This window comes from Onychostruthus taczanowskii, unplaced genomic scaffold, assembly GCF_017590055.1.
Source record: "Onychostruthus taczanowskii isolate IOZ18803 unplaced genomic scaffold, ASM1759005v1 scaffold64, whole genome shotgun sequence".
NCBI lineage: Eukaryota > Metazoa > Chordata > Aves > Passeriformes > Passeridae > Onychostruthus > Onychostruthus taczanowskii.
This window is the reverse complement of record NW_024504122.1, coordinates 2,704,254-2,720,648: the sequence shown is the minus strand read 5'-3', so window position 1 is coordinate 2,720,648 and position 16,395 is coordinate 2,704,254. Positions and strand designations below refer to the sequence as shown.

At 43.9% G+C, this 16,395-nt stretch overlaps 1 protein-coding gene across 2 annotated transcripts; it reads right to left on the bottom strand.

Moving 5' to 3' along the window:
* Positions 1-73: 73 nt before the first annotated feature.
* Positions 74-16,021, bottom strand: SMPD4 (sphingomyelin phosphodiesterase 4). 2 transcript variants are annotated; one of them, XM_041420410.1, is made up of 19 exons: positions 15,913-16,021; positions 15,573-15,659; positions 14,659-14,801; positions 14,431-14,506; positions 13,459-13,567; positions 12,802-12,854; positions 12,098-12,249; positions 11,629-11,761; positions 10,921-10,992; positions 7,384-7,473; positions 4,992-5,137; positions 4,453-4,543; positions 4,119-4,219; positions 3,664-3,827; positions 3,007-3,212; positions 2,224-2,457; positions 1,447-1,578; positions 1,151-1,279; positions 74-736 (listed from the first exon to the last, which is right to left on the bottom strand). In XM_041420410.1, the coding sequence occupies exons 1-19, from the start codon at positions 15,949-15,951 to the stop codon at positions 410-412; spliced, it is 2,484 nt and encodes an 827-aa protein (XP_041276344.1). In that variant the 5' UTR covers positions 15,952-16,021; the 3' UTR covers positions 74-409. The 2 variants fall into 2 exon arrangements, with proteins under 2 accessions (XP_041276344.1, XP_041276345.1); XM_041420411.1 differs by lacking the exon at positions 7,384-7,473 and adding an exon at positions 6,976-7,080.
* Between the last annotated feature and the right edge of the window lie 374 nt (positions 16,022-16,395).

The window sequence follows — 16,395 nt, the reverse complement described above, 5'->3', positions numbered from 1 at the left end:
GTAAGTGAAAACTCACACGCTGTGAAGGTTAGGGGACAAAAAATCATAAAAGGCTCTGTGTCTCATGGATCACATCCTTCCTGTCCTCAGTGAACTGGAAGAACTGGTCAAGAGGTCAGTGATGGGATACACCTGTGGCATGACTCAGTTTTATAAATACTCATGGCTCATTCTTCTCCCCTCAAAAAGAAAATCCAAACAACATAATCACTCGAGTGTACAGGAAGAGTTTTATAAAAATAAAATTTACATTGATTATCTCTACAAGGCCACATCAATGTTTATAAAACTTCATTAACTTTAGTATTAAAAAATATTTTAGGAAGAGCTGATATAATTAAAACATTTTAGTCATGGAATCTCGGGCTCATCCTTAAAACATTTATTTCTAGAAGCCAGGAAGAGGAAACTAGTGTTCATGTGGTTTCCATCCTTCGAAGAAAAAAGTCATTATTACAGCATAAAGAAAATATCCAATTAGGATAATGAATGTGCAGCCAACTGGCCCGACATAAAACCAGGATGCAAGGAAGTAGATCATCAGCAAAGAGATCAGAGTCCTGTAGCTGGCCAGAAACCTCAGACTGATCCTGGGTCCCCAGTTCTGGCTCGTTCTGTCCCTCACCACGGGGCTGTACCTGATTTTCTGTACGAGCTGGGGGTTGGTCAGGTGGTAGCGACACAGTCTGCCAACAAAATCGTCCCTGGAGCAAAGCACTTCCATCTGATCAGCAAACTGAGGGAAGATGCATTTAAAAGTTAGTGTCCTCCTGCAAATGCTGTCATAAAGTAACTTATTTTATGATTTTCTTAATGCAGAGATCAAACTGCACTGTTAAACAGCAGAACTGTCTTAGCACAGACTTGCCTTGTGTTTTCATACCTAAAAAGAATTTGCTTTTCCTGTTTAGAAGCATTCATTCTGTTACTCCCCTGTTCATCAACCATGAGTCCCTTAATAAATCACATTTGCAATGCTTTGTGTAGGAAAAGCAGAATTAGAGGTAGAGAATCAGGCCTCATACTGCTAGAAAATACCCATCTAGACCACAGTGAAGAGGAGTAAGAACAAAGGAAGTGTCCCGGGGGTGCAGCGGGGTAGAACAGGGCTGTGCAGGGGAAGGCCGGGAGGAGGCAGCGCTGTGCTCACCCTCTCGTTGAGCGCCGAGGACACGCGGAACAGGAGCCGCACCAGAGCAGCGCTCTCGTAGCTGCGGATGGGCTGGAGCTCGGTGTCCCCTTGGTACTGCAGCTCAAACCTGCGTAAGCCGTTTATGATCTACAAATGGGAAAAGGAACAGCTCAGCTTGCAGCTCCCGCCTGAAACACCTTTTTACTGGCACCTCTCTTAGCCCCAGGGTAAGTTGCATTTCTCTTTGTCATACAAGGAGAGCTTGTTTTTTCAAGAACAGCCCAGGCAGCGATAAGGAATTGTTTTTCTCTCACCTGGTACCTGCCAAGGGGTGTAAGGATGAGGCCGTTCTCGCTTGCAATGCAGTCTGGAAGCTGTTTTTTTCCGTTCTCATCTTGAGCTGTCCCACACTTCATCATCATCTGGGTCAGCTGGGCTTCACTCAGCTACACAAGAACAACGCAGTTCTAAAGCAGGTGTTTGATCCACCCCCTGCTTAATTTAAACTCATTAGCATTGGAAGTCTTTGACAGCCAGCTCAGATACCAAGAACTGCTTAAGAGCACCTCAGTTAGACATTAAAATGAGATAAACCTCTCCAGCTTTGCTTGTCCAATTCTAGATGAGTGCTCTGGCTTTTATCTCCCTTAGCTCCCAAAGAGTATCAAAGAGCTGTCTCCTAGGGCAAGTCTGTACAAGGGAGTGTTGCTGCAGAGAAATTAATCTGTTATTTTTAAGTTTAACAGTTCATCCATAGCTGCAGTTGTATTTTTACAGCTCTACATTTAGAAGATATGGGAGAGTTTTTAAAACTGCCTGTGTGCAAACAAGAGGACAGCCTTGGTATAAGCAAGTTTGGTATAAATTACAGTCCAAAAGAGTCATCACTTAAGGTTTGATACTTAAAAATTCAGAACACCTACCTCCATCTACACTGAAAATGGGTTTTGAAGCTTGAGAAGATGTTAGAATTTACTAGCAAGGTCTCTGGACAGCTGTGTGACCCCACACAGTACAAGAGACACAGATGTACATTTGACAAATCCTGACTCTTGTTCTTGCTGCCAAGTTCTTAGAAAGATGTTACTTACCTTAAAGATCTGGCACAAATATTCCAGTGCCTTCTCCAAGTATTCATCTGTTTTTTTGATGCTGTCCTGCCCAATTTCATCAAGGTCATTGCCTGTGTAGGAACCATTCACATCAGATGGTGTGAACCTAAACCACGAGAAGAAGGACTGGCTGGCCATTGTCTCTGCAGAGTGGTCTGATATGGACTTTGCTGTCTGCTGTGCCTGACAAATTAACTGGGCCAGTTTTAACACCTAAAACAGAGAAAAAAAATTGTGTGAGACAAAGATAAAGGACTACTAAGCATCAACACAGGGATAAAACTGCCTTGATAGCTGAAAGTGAGAGCAGTCCCAGCAAACTCACTCCCTTAGTGCATATGGATTTGTGCTGTTAGCTGGATTTCCAATAGGGCATAGGCAGTTCTGTTGAAGTATTTAAGAAACCTCAGAGCTGCTTAAGTTCTCCAGCTGCTTTTTTTTCTTTTTCCTGCTGCTTTTGTCTGAGCTGCTGGTAGGTACTGATCAGTCAGAAGATCACAGTAAGCATGTTTGAGAGGAAATACCATATACTGCTCCAAGGCAGCAAACTGCTACATTAACTTATTATTTATCAGAGAAGCAGATTTTTTGCAGCTGTGCTGGACTGAGACCCCACAGGGTCCAGAACTCACTGGCAGCAAACTAAACTATTCAGTAATGCAGGGTGTGAAGTTTTCTACTTTTAAGTTCTGACATGGATGCTCAGCACTGAGAAACATCTGTCACAGTAGAAAGGCAGGTGCAAAGGAACTTGTTGCTTACCAAATTCCTGACTTCTGTGCCAAACATCTGTTTATACTGGAAGTCCTGTCCTTCCAGGCTGTAAACATGACTCTTCACCTTAAATGAGGCATCTGTAACAGCTGGAGACCGTGATGACAAAAAACTCCCACCAAGAGTGGGGCTCATAAAAAGTCGGTGTTGACGGTGGGGAATCACAAGTTCTGGCTCCAGGAATAACTGTTCTCCTAGAATTTGAAAAAAAGCACTGAAGATGGTTACATAATACTGGTCTTGCTGGAGAAGGTCCAGCTGCCTTAAGGCTGCTGGGCAACTTTATTTAGAGAGAGAGTTCTGAGGGGAAGGAGGCCCTAATTAGTGTTCATTATTTACATCTCTGTGCCCAGAACAGAAATGCCAGCGTGCATTTAATGCAGACCATATAATGCAGCATAAGAAAAATTTACAATTGTATTGGGTTCTTTAAAAGAAAAATTGTGAAATGCCATCTGTGGTGATTATATGAGAACTGCAGACTTACTAAATCAATTGACAAACATTAGTGAAGACAGACTTCTGAATGGCGAAATAGCATGAAAAATGGGAGAGAAGTGCACCTCAGTGCTCCTGAGATGAGACGTGACTATTGTGAAGAAAGACTGAGACAGAACAACACAAGATGTAAAAATATCCTTTTACCTTTCAGGATCATTTCAGCTAGATTGGGCTGAGCAAAGACCTTAGCTACTCGGAACACCATGAGGGCATTTTTTGGACTGACCAAATCTGTCCGAAGAGCTCTGTTCAGAAATCCCACAAACAGCTTGGTATACATGAGCAGGTTCTCTTGAATGAAGGCAGCCCTGCCAAAGTGAGTACAGGACTTATGAGTACAGCTATTTAAAGAAGTGTTATTTTGTCTACTACCAAATAAGCCACAAAGGGAATGTTTTACACTGTCTCTGGAAAGATGGTAAATTTACACTGAGACAAAAGAATATTCTCAAAGCAAAAACTAGTGTTCTAAGAAATCATTCTCTAGTCTTATACAGAAATTTAACTCAGGTTGGTGCATAGTTCCTGAAATCCTGCTATTTTACTCAGGATCTCCTTGAGGTTTGGCTCAGGTCAGTCCCAGCTGCTCCCCTCCTCACCACTTCTCCGAGACGCTGCGAGGCAAAGGCTCTGTGCTTTGCGGGGGCTTTTCGGGCGCGTACCTCCAGGGCTGCAGGTAACTCAACCACATCTCAAGAACCTAGGCAAAACCCCACATAAACACACTTGAGTGCCAATACTTCTTTGGAAAGGAAGGCAGGAAGGGTTTTTTGTTAATTATTTATTTATTTGTTATAGAAAGAATTCTACTGGTCTAGAAAAGAGATGTAAAGACCAAGAAACAGCTGCTAAAGAGCAATAACTAATAACTAGTTTTAATAACTAATAATTAGTTCTGTTGAGTACAGACTAAGTGGAGAAGCAAGTACATACTGCTCTGAAAGAGGCATCCAGAGGCCAGTGGCCAAAACAGTGTTGCAAAAAGATATAAAGCTTCTCCTGGACAAACCGAGGAATCACAACCCTGCAAAAAGATTCAAAGAAGTCGTGTACAAACTGGCAGCCAATCTTAAAAATTAAACACCCAACCCTACCAACCAACAACCCAACACACTTTCACAAATGCAAATAGAGAAAGAACTGAGCAAAACTTGTTCTTTTTTAACTGAAACTACTTCAAGCCATTGAATTTCAACTGACATTAATTACCAAATACTAAACTAACTTTGACCAGAATCCTCTGGTAGCATTTTCTTTTCTCTATAGACTAGTGCAATAGCTGCAGCTGAAGCTGCCCTCCCTCAGAGAATGTGAGAAACATAATCCATTAGCTCTCATATACTTTTAATAATGTACTTCTGTATTTAGCATCGAAACAGCCGAATTCAACCTCTCAAAGAAAGATGAGACTTTCATGGAGAAAGCTCAGCTTTTCAGTTCTGTACATTTCAGAGACATGCTCATGTACCAACCTTTTAAACTCCTCCAGTGGGCTGGCTGTGTGGGAGTGGGCTGAAGGGGAGAGAGGCTCTGGCTTCAGGCTGTTGCTGAAAGCATGCAGATGTTTCACAAGCAGTCTTACCACCAGCACATGCTCTTCAGTGGGCTTGAATGACTCCTACACTCAAAGCAAAAGACAGGCACCTAATGAGTGTCATTTGCTAAATGTCCAGGGAATTCAGGAAAATTATATTCTCAGATCAAAATACAGGAAATGCTCTTTTCCTTCTAGGTTCTTCACCATAGTTTGGTGCCACCTGATTTTGGACAGGTTTGCTCCCCAGGACAAGCTGCATCGATCTTCTGCCATCAGTTCACTAAGAAACAGCAGCATATTTAAGTTGTAAGAAAAGTTATCTACAGTACTCTAATGCACTGAATTTTGGGCTAGCTTTAAAGAGCAGAATAACTTGTAGATTTTGACTTACCCTTTTCTGAAAAAAGAATATTCAGCCTTTCATTATGGCTACAAGTTCCTTGCTGCAGAAGCACAGCAGGTCCTTTGCTTATACCCATGGCCGGCTGTACTGAGTTCTCCTTCCTATGCTGGTACTCATCGGCCTTACAGGAGAGAACAATCCTAGACAGTTACAGTAAGAACAGGAACTGTTTTGAGTCCTGTGAGATCCTGTTGGTTCCAACACCCTCAGGGGGAGAACAGCCTGGGTGGGAGCAGCACAGGGAGTGAGGGTGAGCCACAGCGCTGTTACTAATGAGAAGTGAGTGTGTGACACAGCAGGGAGGTGAACGAGGCACAGAAGTGCTGGTTCAAAGCACAAACTCCTTTGCTGTCATCTGCTCTACCACCACTGAAGGCAGACTTTGAAATTTGTATTCTGTTTCACAAAAGCTGAGATTAATGTACATGAAATGTAAGTTACAGCTGCAAATACAATGGAAAGTGCTGGAAAGGTGTATTGGATTAGCTGCAAGAAGTTTCCAGTGCTTGAGGCAGGGAGGGTGTGTCTATGTCTGTGTGTCCTTCCTCAGCAATGCCTGAGGCAAAGCAGATGCCTTTTTACACTCTCTAAGATTTTGAATACACTGTGCCATTCACTCCAGGCTCCATGACAGACACAGTCCTGCAGTGCAGCCAGACCTGGGACTCTTCTGAGAGGGTTAAACTTCTACCAGCTCTAATGAAGGCTGGGCTTATTTTTGACAGCTCCAACTTGTATCAGCACATTTTCTACAGTCCTGATAAGTTTATGCAAGAAGGTAGAACTCCAAGAAGTTGTGTGGTCCTTGGAGTTTGGACCAGGATCTCCACAGCAATTAGAGAGGCTGAGTACTCTGCTACAGGTCTTGAAAGGGTGCAGTTTTAAAAATCCCAAGCCCCCACTGAAGGTACCTTTGGAATTTACAAAACCACCCTATTTCAGTACAGCATTTTGGGTGATGTTAGCAGTTTCTCCACATAGCAGTTCTTACAATTTCTTCTTAGCCTGGATCACTACCATTATGATCATCACTGGTTTAAAAACTACTTTTCCCCACAAGTGTTTTTGTTGTCAAACCTTTTCGTACAAAATGGACGTGTGCCATTGTTAATTCTTAATACAGTAATTAAATAAATATAACAGTAAAAAAGATTTAAAGTAGTATTTTCTGTGTTCCTTTCTAAACAGCACCTTCAGATATCGTAGCACTTAATTAAAACAAAAAAAGGATTAAAGAGCAGGGAAATGCCATGTAGTGCTAAAGAGCTTTATAGTACATAAGCTCAGCCCTCCCCATTCCCAAAATGAAGACCCAATGAATAAAGGGCTGAAGTAGGAAAAGAGGAATCAGCAATCTGTTCCAACAGGAATGTTTTCGCATGCACATTTCCTGAACAATCTGCAAATGTACCACTTGTGCTTTTGCAAAAGTGGACAGCCAAATTGACATTGCCACCACAAATTTAGTATTATCCAATGACATTTCCTTGGCTAAAAACCCCCAGATGTTACCTACCTTAATCTGGGTGACAGCCATGCAAATTCTGATCTTTTCTTCCACGCAAGGTTTGCTTAAATGACTATTGTGTGAGAGGCAGAAATCTGCCATTGGTGGAGACAGCTTTGGTGCCAAAAAACAGCATAGCTGGTAAGTCTTACATTGCAAGAATGCATCTCTAGAAACAGAGTTTCCAATTAGTGCTCATAACATGCTAGAGTTTAACTCTTTTCTCCATGACCTTTACTAATATCTCTCAGTATCTGTTTCACTGAACAATTTGGTGAATTTCAATGCAATGTTCTCCAACTACAAAACCACACCTTGGCAGAAGGAGCTGCTGTACAGCCAGCACCAATACACTTCGCAGATTATATGATGGAACAAGATTCTTAAAAAGGAAACCAAATGAAAAGATGGTAATACTTGGTATGCGTGGAGGGCCTGGTAGCTGGATTGGGCAGGACTACCGTGGTGTTTACTGGAGATACTGAGTCGGTAGTGGAGAACCTCCAGCTGAGACAACAGAAACAAAAAGGAAGGGGGGAGGGAAAAAAGGAGAGAAGAGAGCAAGAGAAAAAAAAAGTGAGAATGAGCCCAAGGAAGAAGGGTGGGGGGAAAAATGAACATCACAAATACAGTCAGGGACAACATATCACAGTAACAACTGCAGCCACAGTATCCTCTTTTTTCTGGTGCTCAGTAGATTGATTCCATAGTATTTCTTATCCTTTGTCAACTTGGAAATACAACTGGGAGCAGGTGTCAAAAAACTGACTGTTCTCTTTGCTGAGCTCAGAGCAAGGACTGGTGGGGGATATGGAGCTTTTGCCAAATAAATTCCCAGTTTCAGAAGTGAACTGAACTGCAGCAACAAGGATTTACACACTGTTTATTAAAAATGGACTAAGAGAGCAATATTCTGCAAGCTTTTTTACATCTATTTTGAAAACTTGGTCATTTCTTCCTGTTCTGCTGCAGAAGCACAGTTTGTATGTGGAAGAAACTCAAATGGGACTTTCCTGGCCTGAGAAATCCAGTGTCTTCTCTCTAGTTAAAGGCCATTTGGAAGGCTGCAGGTCTTGTGAATTTCCTCAAAAGAGGAAATTACTTTTGCTGTGAGGGAAACATTACACATCTAAAAAGGCAAAGACATGCCCAGCCCAGTACTATATGCTGATGTAAAAGGCACTTTGCCATAACACTGAAGTCTCTGCAAGCCTCAGCCAGATTCCTTCTTGAAGGAAGAACCTGGAACCTGACCATTATTTTCTGACTATGACAGTGAAGAGGATACTGTAGCAACAGTGACACACATGTATGAAATTAATGAAAAAACATAAAACAAAAAATGTACACTACACAGACCCCAATGACTGTTGTCAGGCATCTAAACTAACTCTCCAGATCACACCTCTGCTGTCTTTAAACAGCCTCTACCCCATCTCCTCTGCCGACAGTTTGGCAGCTTTTGGTTTCACACCCTTGGAGTGGCAGGATTGTTACTGCAGGCTCCCCAGGAGCTTGGGCAGATTGTCTGCTTCCAAACTGACTCCCCTGCCACAGGAACCTGCAACCCCCTGGATTTTCATGGGTGTTCCACATGCAGTGCTGGGGGCTGAACACCTGGCATTGGAAGGTCAGGAAGCATTACATAAAGTTTTATCAAATTACTTCTTTTAAGTGTTTCTTGTGTTAACAGCAGAAGGGAATAGGAAAAAAGATGCTGCACACTTGGACTCTAGATCATCAGAGAGAGAAAAAACAAACAGACAAAAGAATTGGAAAATAGTTGAATTAAAAGGGAAAACAATGACAGCATAGCAAATAGCATCAACCTCAGGTTCACAGCAGACCCAAGAAAAATTCAAAGCTGTAATGTGTATCTTCTCAAAAGAAATTGTTTACTATTCATTCCCATTCCACTGCCTTCTACTTATAAAAGGAAGTCTGTGATGACATTACCAAGGCTTAGGGAAAAATCTATGACTCTCCTTCTCAGGGAAGTTACTTATCTGAGATCTGTCTTGGCCCACGAAAGCAAACAAATCTGGCTGCTGGACAAAGAGTGAGCAAGTTCTGCAGAACCTCATCCCACCTTCCAAAACAGATATGCAGCCATTTCAAATCACTGATGGCCAAAAGCTCTAGATCCAGCACTGAATGGTCACTAACTACCCTTCCTACCAAACACACAGAAGGCTAAATGCAATCAAGTGATCCTTCATAATTATCAATAATTTTAAGAATAAGGTATAGGGCCATCTTGGGTTTCCAGTCAAGGTCTTTAATGCTTGTGTTAAAACAGAACTTACACTTCTGGATGTTCTACTTCCTCATCTGAGGAACTACAAGGCAGACTGCTCTCCCTCAGCCCACCCAGTCTACAAAGTTCAGTTTAAGCATCACAGGCTAATGAACAGTCCTGCCCTCAGCTATCTGGAACCTTTCCTCAGTCCTGCAGGAGAGATCCTTCATCCAATTTATGTATCTCATGGGGAATTCCAGTCCCCCATTCCACTGTTCCACCCCCCCAAAGAGGAAGACTTCCTATTTTACATGTTCATGATTACTTCCCATCAAAAATGAAACTAAAATACCAGGAGGGAGTTATGGCCTCAGGTTGTGGCTCAACACACCTTGTGGAGGATCCTGAAGTGCTGATTTCACAGAACTGTAAGCTCTACCTAGGCCCTACTCCACCATAACGTGGAGAGTCATTGTCTGCAACTGCTGCTCCCTAGTGCTAGAAGAAAGCATCTGAAATACAGAGGGTGAACAGAGGAGAGAAGTTTAAAGCAATCATCATTTCTGGCCTAAGCACAGCGCTTGATGCACAGAGACTGGACAGACAGACAGACCAAAGGTACTTCAAGCAAAGCCTTTCCATCACAGGTGCACAGCCATGCTGCTGGGAGTCCCAAGTGGAGACTTTGCAACATTAGTGAGTTTGCATTTTGACCTCAACTTTGAGAATAAAAGACAAAACCCATCACATTTCAGCTCTCCAATGTTTTTCCCTAGCAAAATATAAATGTGGTTTATTCCATATCCTGTGGAGTGAAGGATTAGAATTTTTCAGTCAACTCCCATATTGCACTTCCACACAGGAATAAATCCTGAGTAGCTTTTATTATTTCTCTCCCCTTCTATGAAAGTCCCACTGTGACCCAGAGGGAATTCAGAGGATCAGTATTTTCTCCTTCAAATTCCCTTTACATTTATAATGCCTTCAATCTTAGCCTCCCCAACACTTACTTACTTCTTACATGCAGTAGTTTGTTACTGAACAGGCCACCACAAACTGCTTACAACAGTGTATTATCTGAGCAAGAGCTTGTCAGATAATCCAAATTCTGTAGCTACAGAACTGCTTCTGACACCGTTATGGTGAAAAGCATCTTTTGGAACATGAAACAAAAATAGCAGTTTAGAAAGATTTTTTTAAAATTTGGATTTAGGCTAGAAATGGTTATGGATGTTAGAAATTACTAATTGGTATTTCAGTAACAGTTGCTATCTCTGCTGGAAATCAATTTTGGCTATTTTTAGCAGTCATGTTGCCCCAGTGGGATTTAACACAACGGTTTTAAAGTGGCATCTTCTCAATCATTAATACTTTGATCTTCTCAATCATTAGTACTTTGATTAGTGTATTGATGTTCAGATTGTTGTGACCATCCCACAAACTCATCTTCAACAAAAAAAAAAAAAAAAAGAAACAAAAACCAGAACAAAACTAACACAACTTCTGCAATGAAGGCAAATCTGGATGACACACTTATTCACAACATTCTTTGTAACTGGATTATCAACTTGGCACACTTATGTAGATACTCTGGTAAGTTATTTCGTTCCTTTGGACTGATATACAAAAATATATTCTGCACAGAACAGGAGATTTACCCCAAGGTAAGAGCTCAACCACCAGGTGATGCTCACGAGTGCAGTACAAACTGTTACCTTGACGTGAGGGGACTGCATTTTCTGATACATTTCCAGTGAATAGTGATGAAGCCACATTTCAACAAAGATCTGCAAAACAAATATTTTCTCAGCTAGGGAAAGAGAAGTAATCCCACACAGTCAGTCAGAAGATAAGTGTAAGGCAGACCACAGTATACAACTTGAAAACTAAGCTGGTACTAAGTACTGGCAAACAGACAGCACCTCTTCAAGATGTTTCAGGTCACCATGCCAATGGCTGAGATGACAAACTCTTAGCACCTGCCAGGCATCAATTAGTCAGCTCAGCAACATGATAGGAACTTGTTTCAGAGTAACTGCTAAATCCAGATTTCCTTTTCCTTCCCTGATAATTTGTTCATTATCATCCCTTGATATCCAACTTGGCTGTGTTTAACCTTTGCCTTTGCATAGAGCATAGAACTGGTGTAAGATTTAAAAAAGAAAATCAGATGCAGAAACTTTTCCAGAAAAAAAAAATACTCAAATGCCTGAGATCAGTTGTTAGATCCTTAGTCTAAGAAAAGATGCTATGTGCCTTTCTAAGCTACAACTTAACAGCTTCACAGTGTTTTTTTGTGGCATAAACAGGAAGCAACAGCTGCACTGCACACCGGCCTATCTGCCTCTGCTTTAAAAAGAAGAGATCCCTCAGTGAGCAGAAAAAAATGTTGCAGGGCATTTCCTTCCTTAAATGCCAGGTACCTGAAGCAGTGTTTCTGATCTCCAGATCTCCTGGGAGGCTGGGTCAGCGTTCACAGAGGGCTGGTGGGCAATGTGCCGCTTCAGCAGGCTGGTGTGGTGCATGCCATAGGAGGAGAAGGGCACTGCTGGGGACCTTGGAGGACAAATGCATGCAATTACACAAGTCAGGAGGGCTGGCTGCAGTACAGGGGGATGTAGGGATGCATCATTGCTTTGAATCAGTATTTTATACACTTTAAAACAGTCTTTCAAACTGCATAATTGATTACACATTTCAAACTTCTGCAACTTCCTCTAATTATTAATCACTTGAACTCTAGCTATAACCAAACACTGCAACACTGTTCCTAAGTAATAACTACATACAGATGAAGTGTGGAGGTGTTTTCTACCCGTTTGATCTTGTTCCAACAAGCCATATTTTGCCTGCACTGTCCCCACAACTCCCCCCTAACACTGGAGCCATTACCTGGGAGTAGGGGAAGGGATGGCTCCCCCAGGATTTGAAGAAGGTGGGGGAAGGACACTTCCTTCTGTGGGCAGGAAACACTTGAGGTACGTGTCCACCAGGATGAAATAAGCACTGTTGGAAGGGCTGACATGATGGGTGACAGGTGAGTTCTGTAAGAGACACACAGGATGTACCTGGGGTTAAACACTGCTGCTTTAAGCCAGTGTTGGGGAGGGATGCCAGACCCCCTCAGCATAAAAAAGCAGAAGCCCAGTGGTTAGAAAGGGTGAACTGGCAGCAAAGATCCCTTGGAGCAAAGGAAAATGAGCTGTCAGAGAAGGCTGCTGCAGCAATGACTGTAACCAAGCACAAGACAGGTAACCAAATAACCTCAGAGCAGAGGAACCAAATAACCACAGCCCACGGCACCAAGCTGTGGTTCTGACTGTAGAGAAACCCTTACTGGGTACAGGAGGAGAGAAAACATTTGGAATCCACTGCCTGCTCCCTGCTGCCATGAGACTGCTTACTGGTGTATCCAAGGTGGGTATTTTGTTTTTTATCCAGTCTTGGATCACCAAGTGAACCAAAGCAATAACAACTTCCAACAGAACAGATGAAACTGCTGTTAATTTAGCTACACAGCATCCCAGAAGGCTCTTAAGAGAATTAAGGAGAAAGGCCAGTACTATTTTAAGGGGAAAAACACAAAAGGTACTTACCTTCTGAGTAATCAAACTGATTGCAAAGTAAAACATGTAATACTCAAATGGATCTGGAAGAACAGAGTTAAGGATCACATAATAAAAACCAGGTACAGTTGTTAGATATTGGGAGATGCTGAACAGACACTACCTTTGTATTTTGTCAATGCTAAAAGCTCTAGCTTGCTAGAGCTTTTGAGCAAATTCAGCCTTGGCTTCTTGCTCTCCAGCTGGCTGAAACATTGGTAATTGAGGTGTTCTCTGTGTGGCAAAGTGTGTTTGTGCTACTCTTGGTACATCTGACTGCTGCAAACGGAAACCAGCACAGCTACACTGCTTCCAAAAGTACTCTAGCTGCAAAGTGAACGTGCCCTTTTCCCACCATATTGCATAAACTACAAGCAATTACAAAAACAAAAATTGTGAAATACAGGCTCTGCTCAGAAACACTGGGAATTTTGTTGTTGACTTGATTAAGGCCAGAAATTCCTCCAACAAGGGTTTATGAGGACACATTTATTTTAAATTGTAATCTAAACATTTCTAGTCAGCCCAAACTCTTCAGCATGACCATGACTTACCCCACACAGATAAGAAATGTTTAACTAAAACACTCATGATCTCTCAGTTTTAGATATTTAAAAAAAATTAGATACTCTTCAATTAAAAGGATACTAAGAGCCAAATTCAAACCTAAACCACCAGAGGAAGGAAACTGGACTTTGTTGTGGTATAAAGAGCATTCTGGTAGAACTTGCTCTTGTATTGAAGCCTTCACAGGGCCCTGAAAGACAGAGTAATGAAATATTAATCTGGGTGCTCAGGATATTGCAAAGTTTGTTTTCAGATAGTGGGATTCTGCATTCCAGCATTCTGGGATGATCTCTACATTCAGCTCAGTGACTATATTGCATTGCAGCAGTTCCATGTCCAAATGCAGGGTCTTTAGAGAACTCTCCACTTTCTCTCTGAAATGAGTATTCATTTTTTTTAAAATTTAAATTCAGTATTTTTTAAAAAAGCCTTTACAGTAACTTTCTCAGTTGGAGTGGGAGCAGCAGGGTATTGGTGTTTGGCTGCTGGTTTTGTCCAGGTAATTGAGCTGTGGACCAGCAATTACCATATATTTAAATGAGGTTTCCTTTTGTCAAAGCCTGTAGGACCATCTGAACCAATTTCTAGGTAGCATGTAGACAGTAGCAATAGAAGAAACACAGCAAAACAACTCTGCAGATGAATACTTTTGTTGGAAATGTGACACTTCACATCCAGGAGAGCAGTCAGACTTCAAACACACGGGCACACAGCACAGGGAAGGCACTGCTCTGTGATAACTTTAGAATACTTTCGATCCTGCAACTTCCAATAACCACACAACTCTCTGGGGACAGAGGAAGAATCACAGTGCAGCTTTCTTGGCTGAACACACATATCCAGCTGCTGAGAACCACAATCTCCTAGAGATTTTATGGCTGGGAACTCTCCTCCTCCACTCAAGAGCCATTTCAAGCAATGGGTCTGCTCTAAACCTGGAGCACTGAGGCTACACCTTGGCCTACACTGAAATGTAGGTACGAAGTGCATGCAAAGTTCCAACAGCTTCCACAGCAACTACATTCCCTTCTTACAAACTATTCAGTTACTCACTGGAAGATATGAGACTGGGAAATCATATCTGTACTCTTCTGCTTGGAGTTTGTAAACCAGCTTCATCATCGGGCCACTGCAAACAAGCATCAGAGAGTGAATCCCATGGTCAATACCCTCTGCTGCCTCACTTCTGTGAACTTAGGTTTGCACAGTGGAAAAAGGCCAAACACTGGTCATTTGTTCACCAATCCATTTCTTAATCTGTGCTGAAAGGAATGAGTTTACCTGGGATCCAGGAAATCCAAGGCCACAGAATATTCATTAGGGTTTGTTCTTCCCTGCAAGCAGCGTAGATTCCAGCCCACGATGATGCCATCCAGGCTGCCAAAAATGCTTTCCACCAGCCATGGGAAGATGCCATGTAGTTCCTTCAGGGCAAACAGAGACAAAGAATTAATGTGCACAATTCCTCACTTGGACAATCTCTACTGCATGTACTAGACCACACAAAGATATGTCAGCCATTTATTTATGTCTGTTTCTGGGTTATCACTGGGCAAATCATCCATTCAAAACATTGCACTGTAACATGGCAATCATGGGAGACCTAGCCTGATTGCTGATCCTACTGAAGTTACAACAATGCTCATCAGATCACTTGCAGTTATTTGCCACATTTTAAAAACAAGTTTTCTTTATCAACTGAGGCTGAAAGGTATTAATGAAGGGCGGCGAAATGAAACAACCTTTTAATGACTAAAAAAGGTTCCCAATTCTTGGCAACACTGCATTCCCACTGTTTCACTGGAGGCCCCCAAAACCCAGAATCACAGAATCAGTTAGGCTGGAAAAGAGCTGAGATCATCAAGTCCATCCTGTGACCAGACACCACCGAGCCAACCAGACCACGGCACTGAGTGCCAGTCCCTGGACACCTCCACACTGAGTGCCAGTCCCTGGACACCTCCACACTGAGTGCCACTCCCTGGACACCTCCACACTGAGTGCCACTCCCTGGACACCTCCACACCGAGTGCCAGTCCCTGGACACCTCCACGTGGCCCCACCACCACCTCCCGGCCGCTCCAGACAGTTTGTCTTGACAAGACAGAGAGGAACACAGAAAACAGTAATACAAAAAGCCAATTTCCCTGCAGCTTGCCAAGCAGCGAGGCTCTGACGAAGCCGGGGCTGCTCACCTTGGCGGGCAGCTCCTCGATGACGGTCTCCAGGTCGCGGCACCTCTGCGCAAACGGTTTGTTGACACAATCCGCCTTCAGCGTGGCCTGGCACAAAGCACAGGGGAAATCCGATCACGGCTGCGGGGCAGGACAGCACTTACCGCGGCCATGACGGCGAGAATCCCGCCTAGCGCCGCTCCCGGCGCGGCATTCCTCACACCCGAGGGCAGGGGCCGGGACAGCGGCGCCTACCGAGACACCGCTCCGCTGCCGCCCGGCCCGGCCCGGCCCGGCCCATTCCCGCGGGCTCGCGGCGCTGCATTCCCCCAGCAGGAGGAGGCCGTGTCCCCGCACTCACCAGCAGGAAGCTGGGCTGCTGCAGGTGCGGCCCGGCCATGCCGCCGCTCCGCTCCCGTCCCGCGGAGCCCTCAGCGCTGCCCCCGCCCGCCGCCGCTCGCGCCCCGCGCCCGCGCGGCCCTTGCGCGTCACGGCCCGCGCGGATGACGTCACGGCGACGTTGCCACGGAGACGGCCCCGCGCTGAGGGAGGGCGCGGCCCGCGGCCGAGCTGGCGATATCCCGAGCCGGGAGCGACCCTCAGGGGTCATCGAGTGCACAGGCCACCCCCGCAATCCCACCCTGTGCCTGCCTGAGGGCGTTATCCAAACACTCCTTGAACTATGTCAGGTTTGCCCTGGGGAGCCTCTTCCAGTGCTCAGCCACCCTCTGGCTAAGAACCTTTTCCCGATATCCAACCTAAACCTGCCCTGACTCAGCTTTGTGCCATTTCCTCGAGTTCTGTCCCTGGTCACCAGAGATGAGATCAGTGCCTGCCCCTGCAC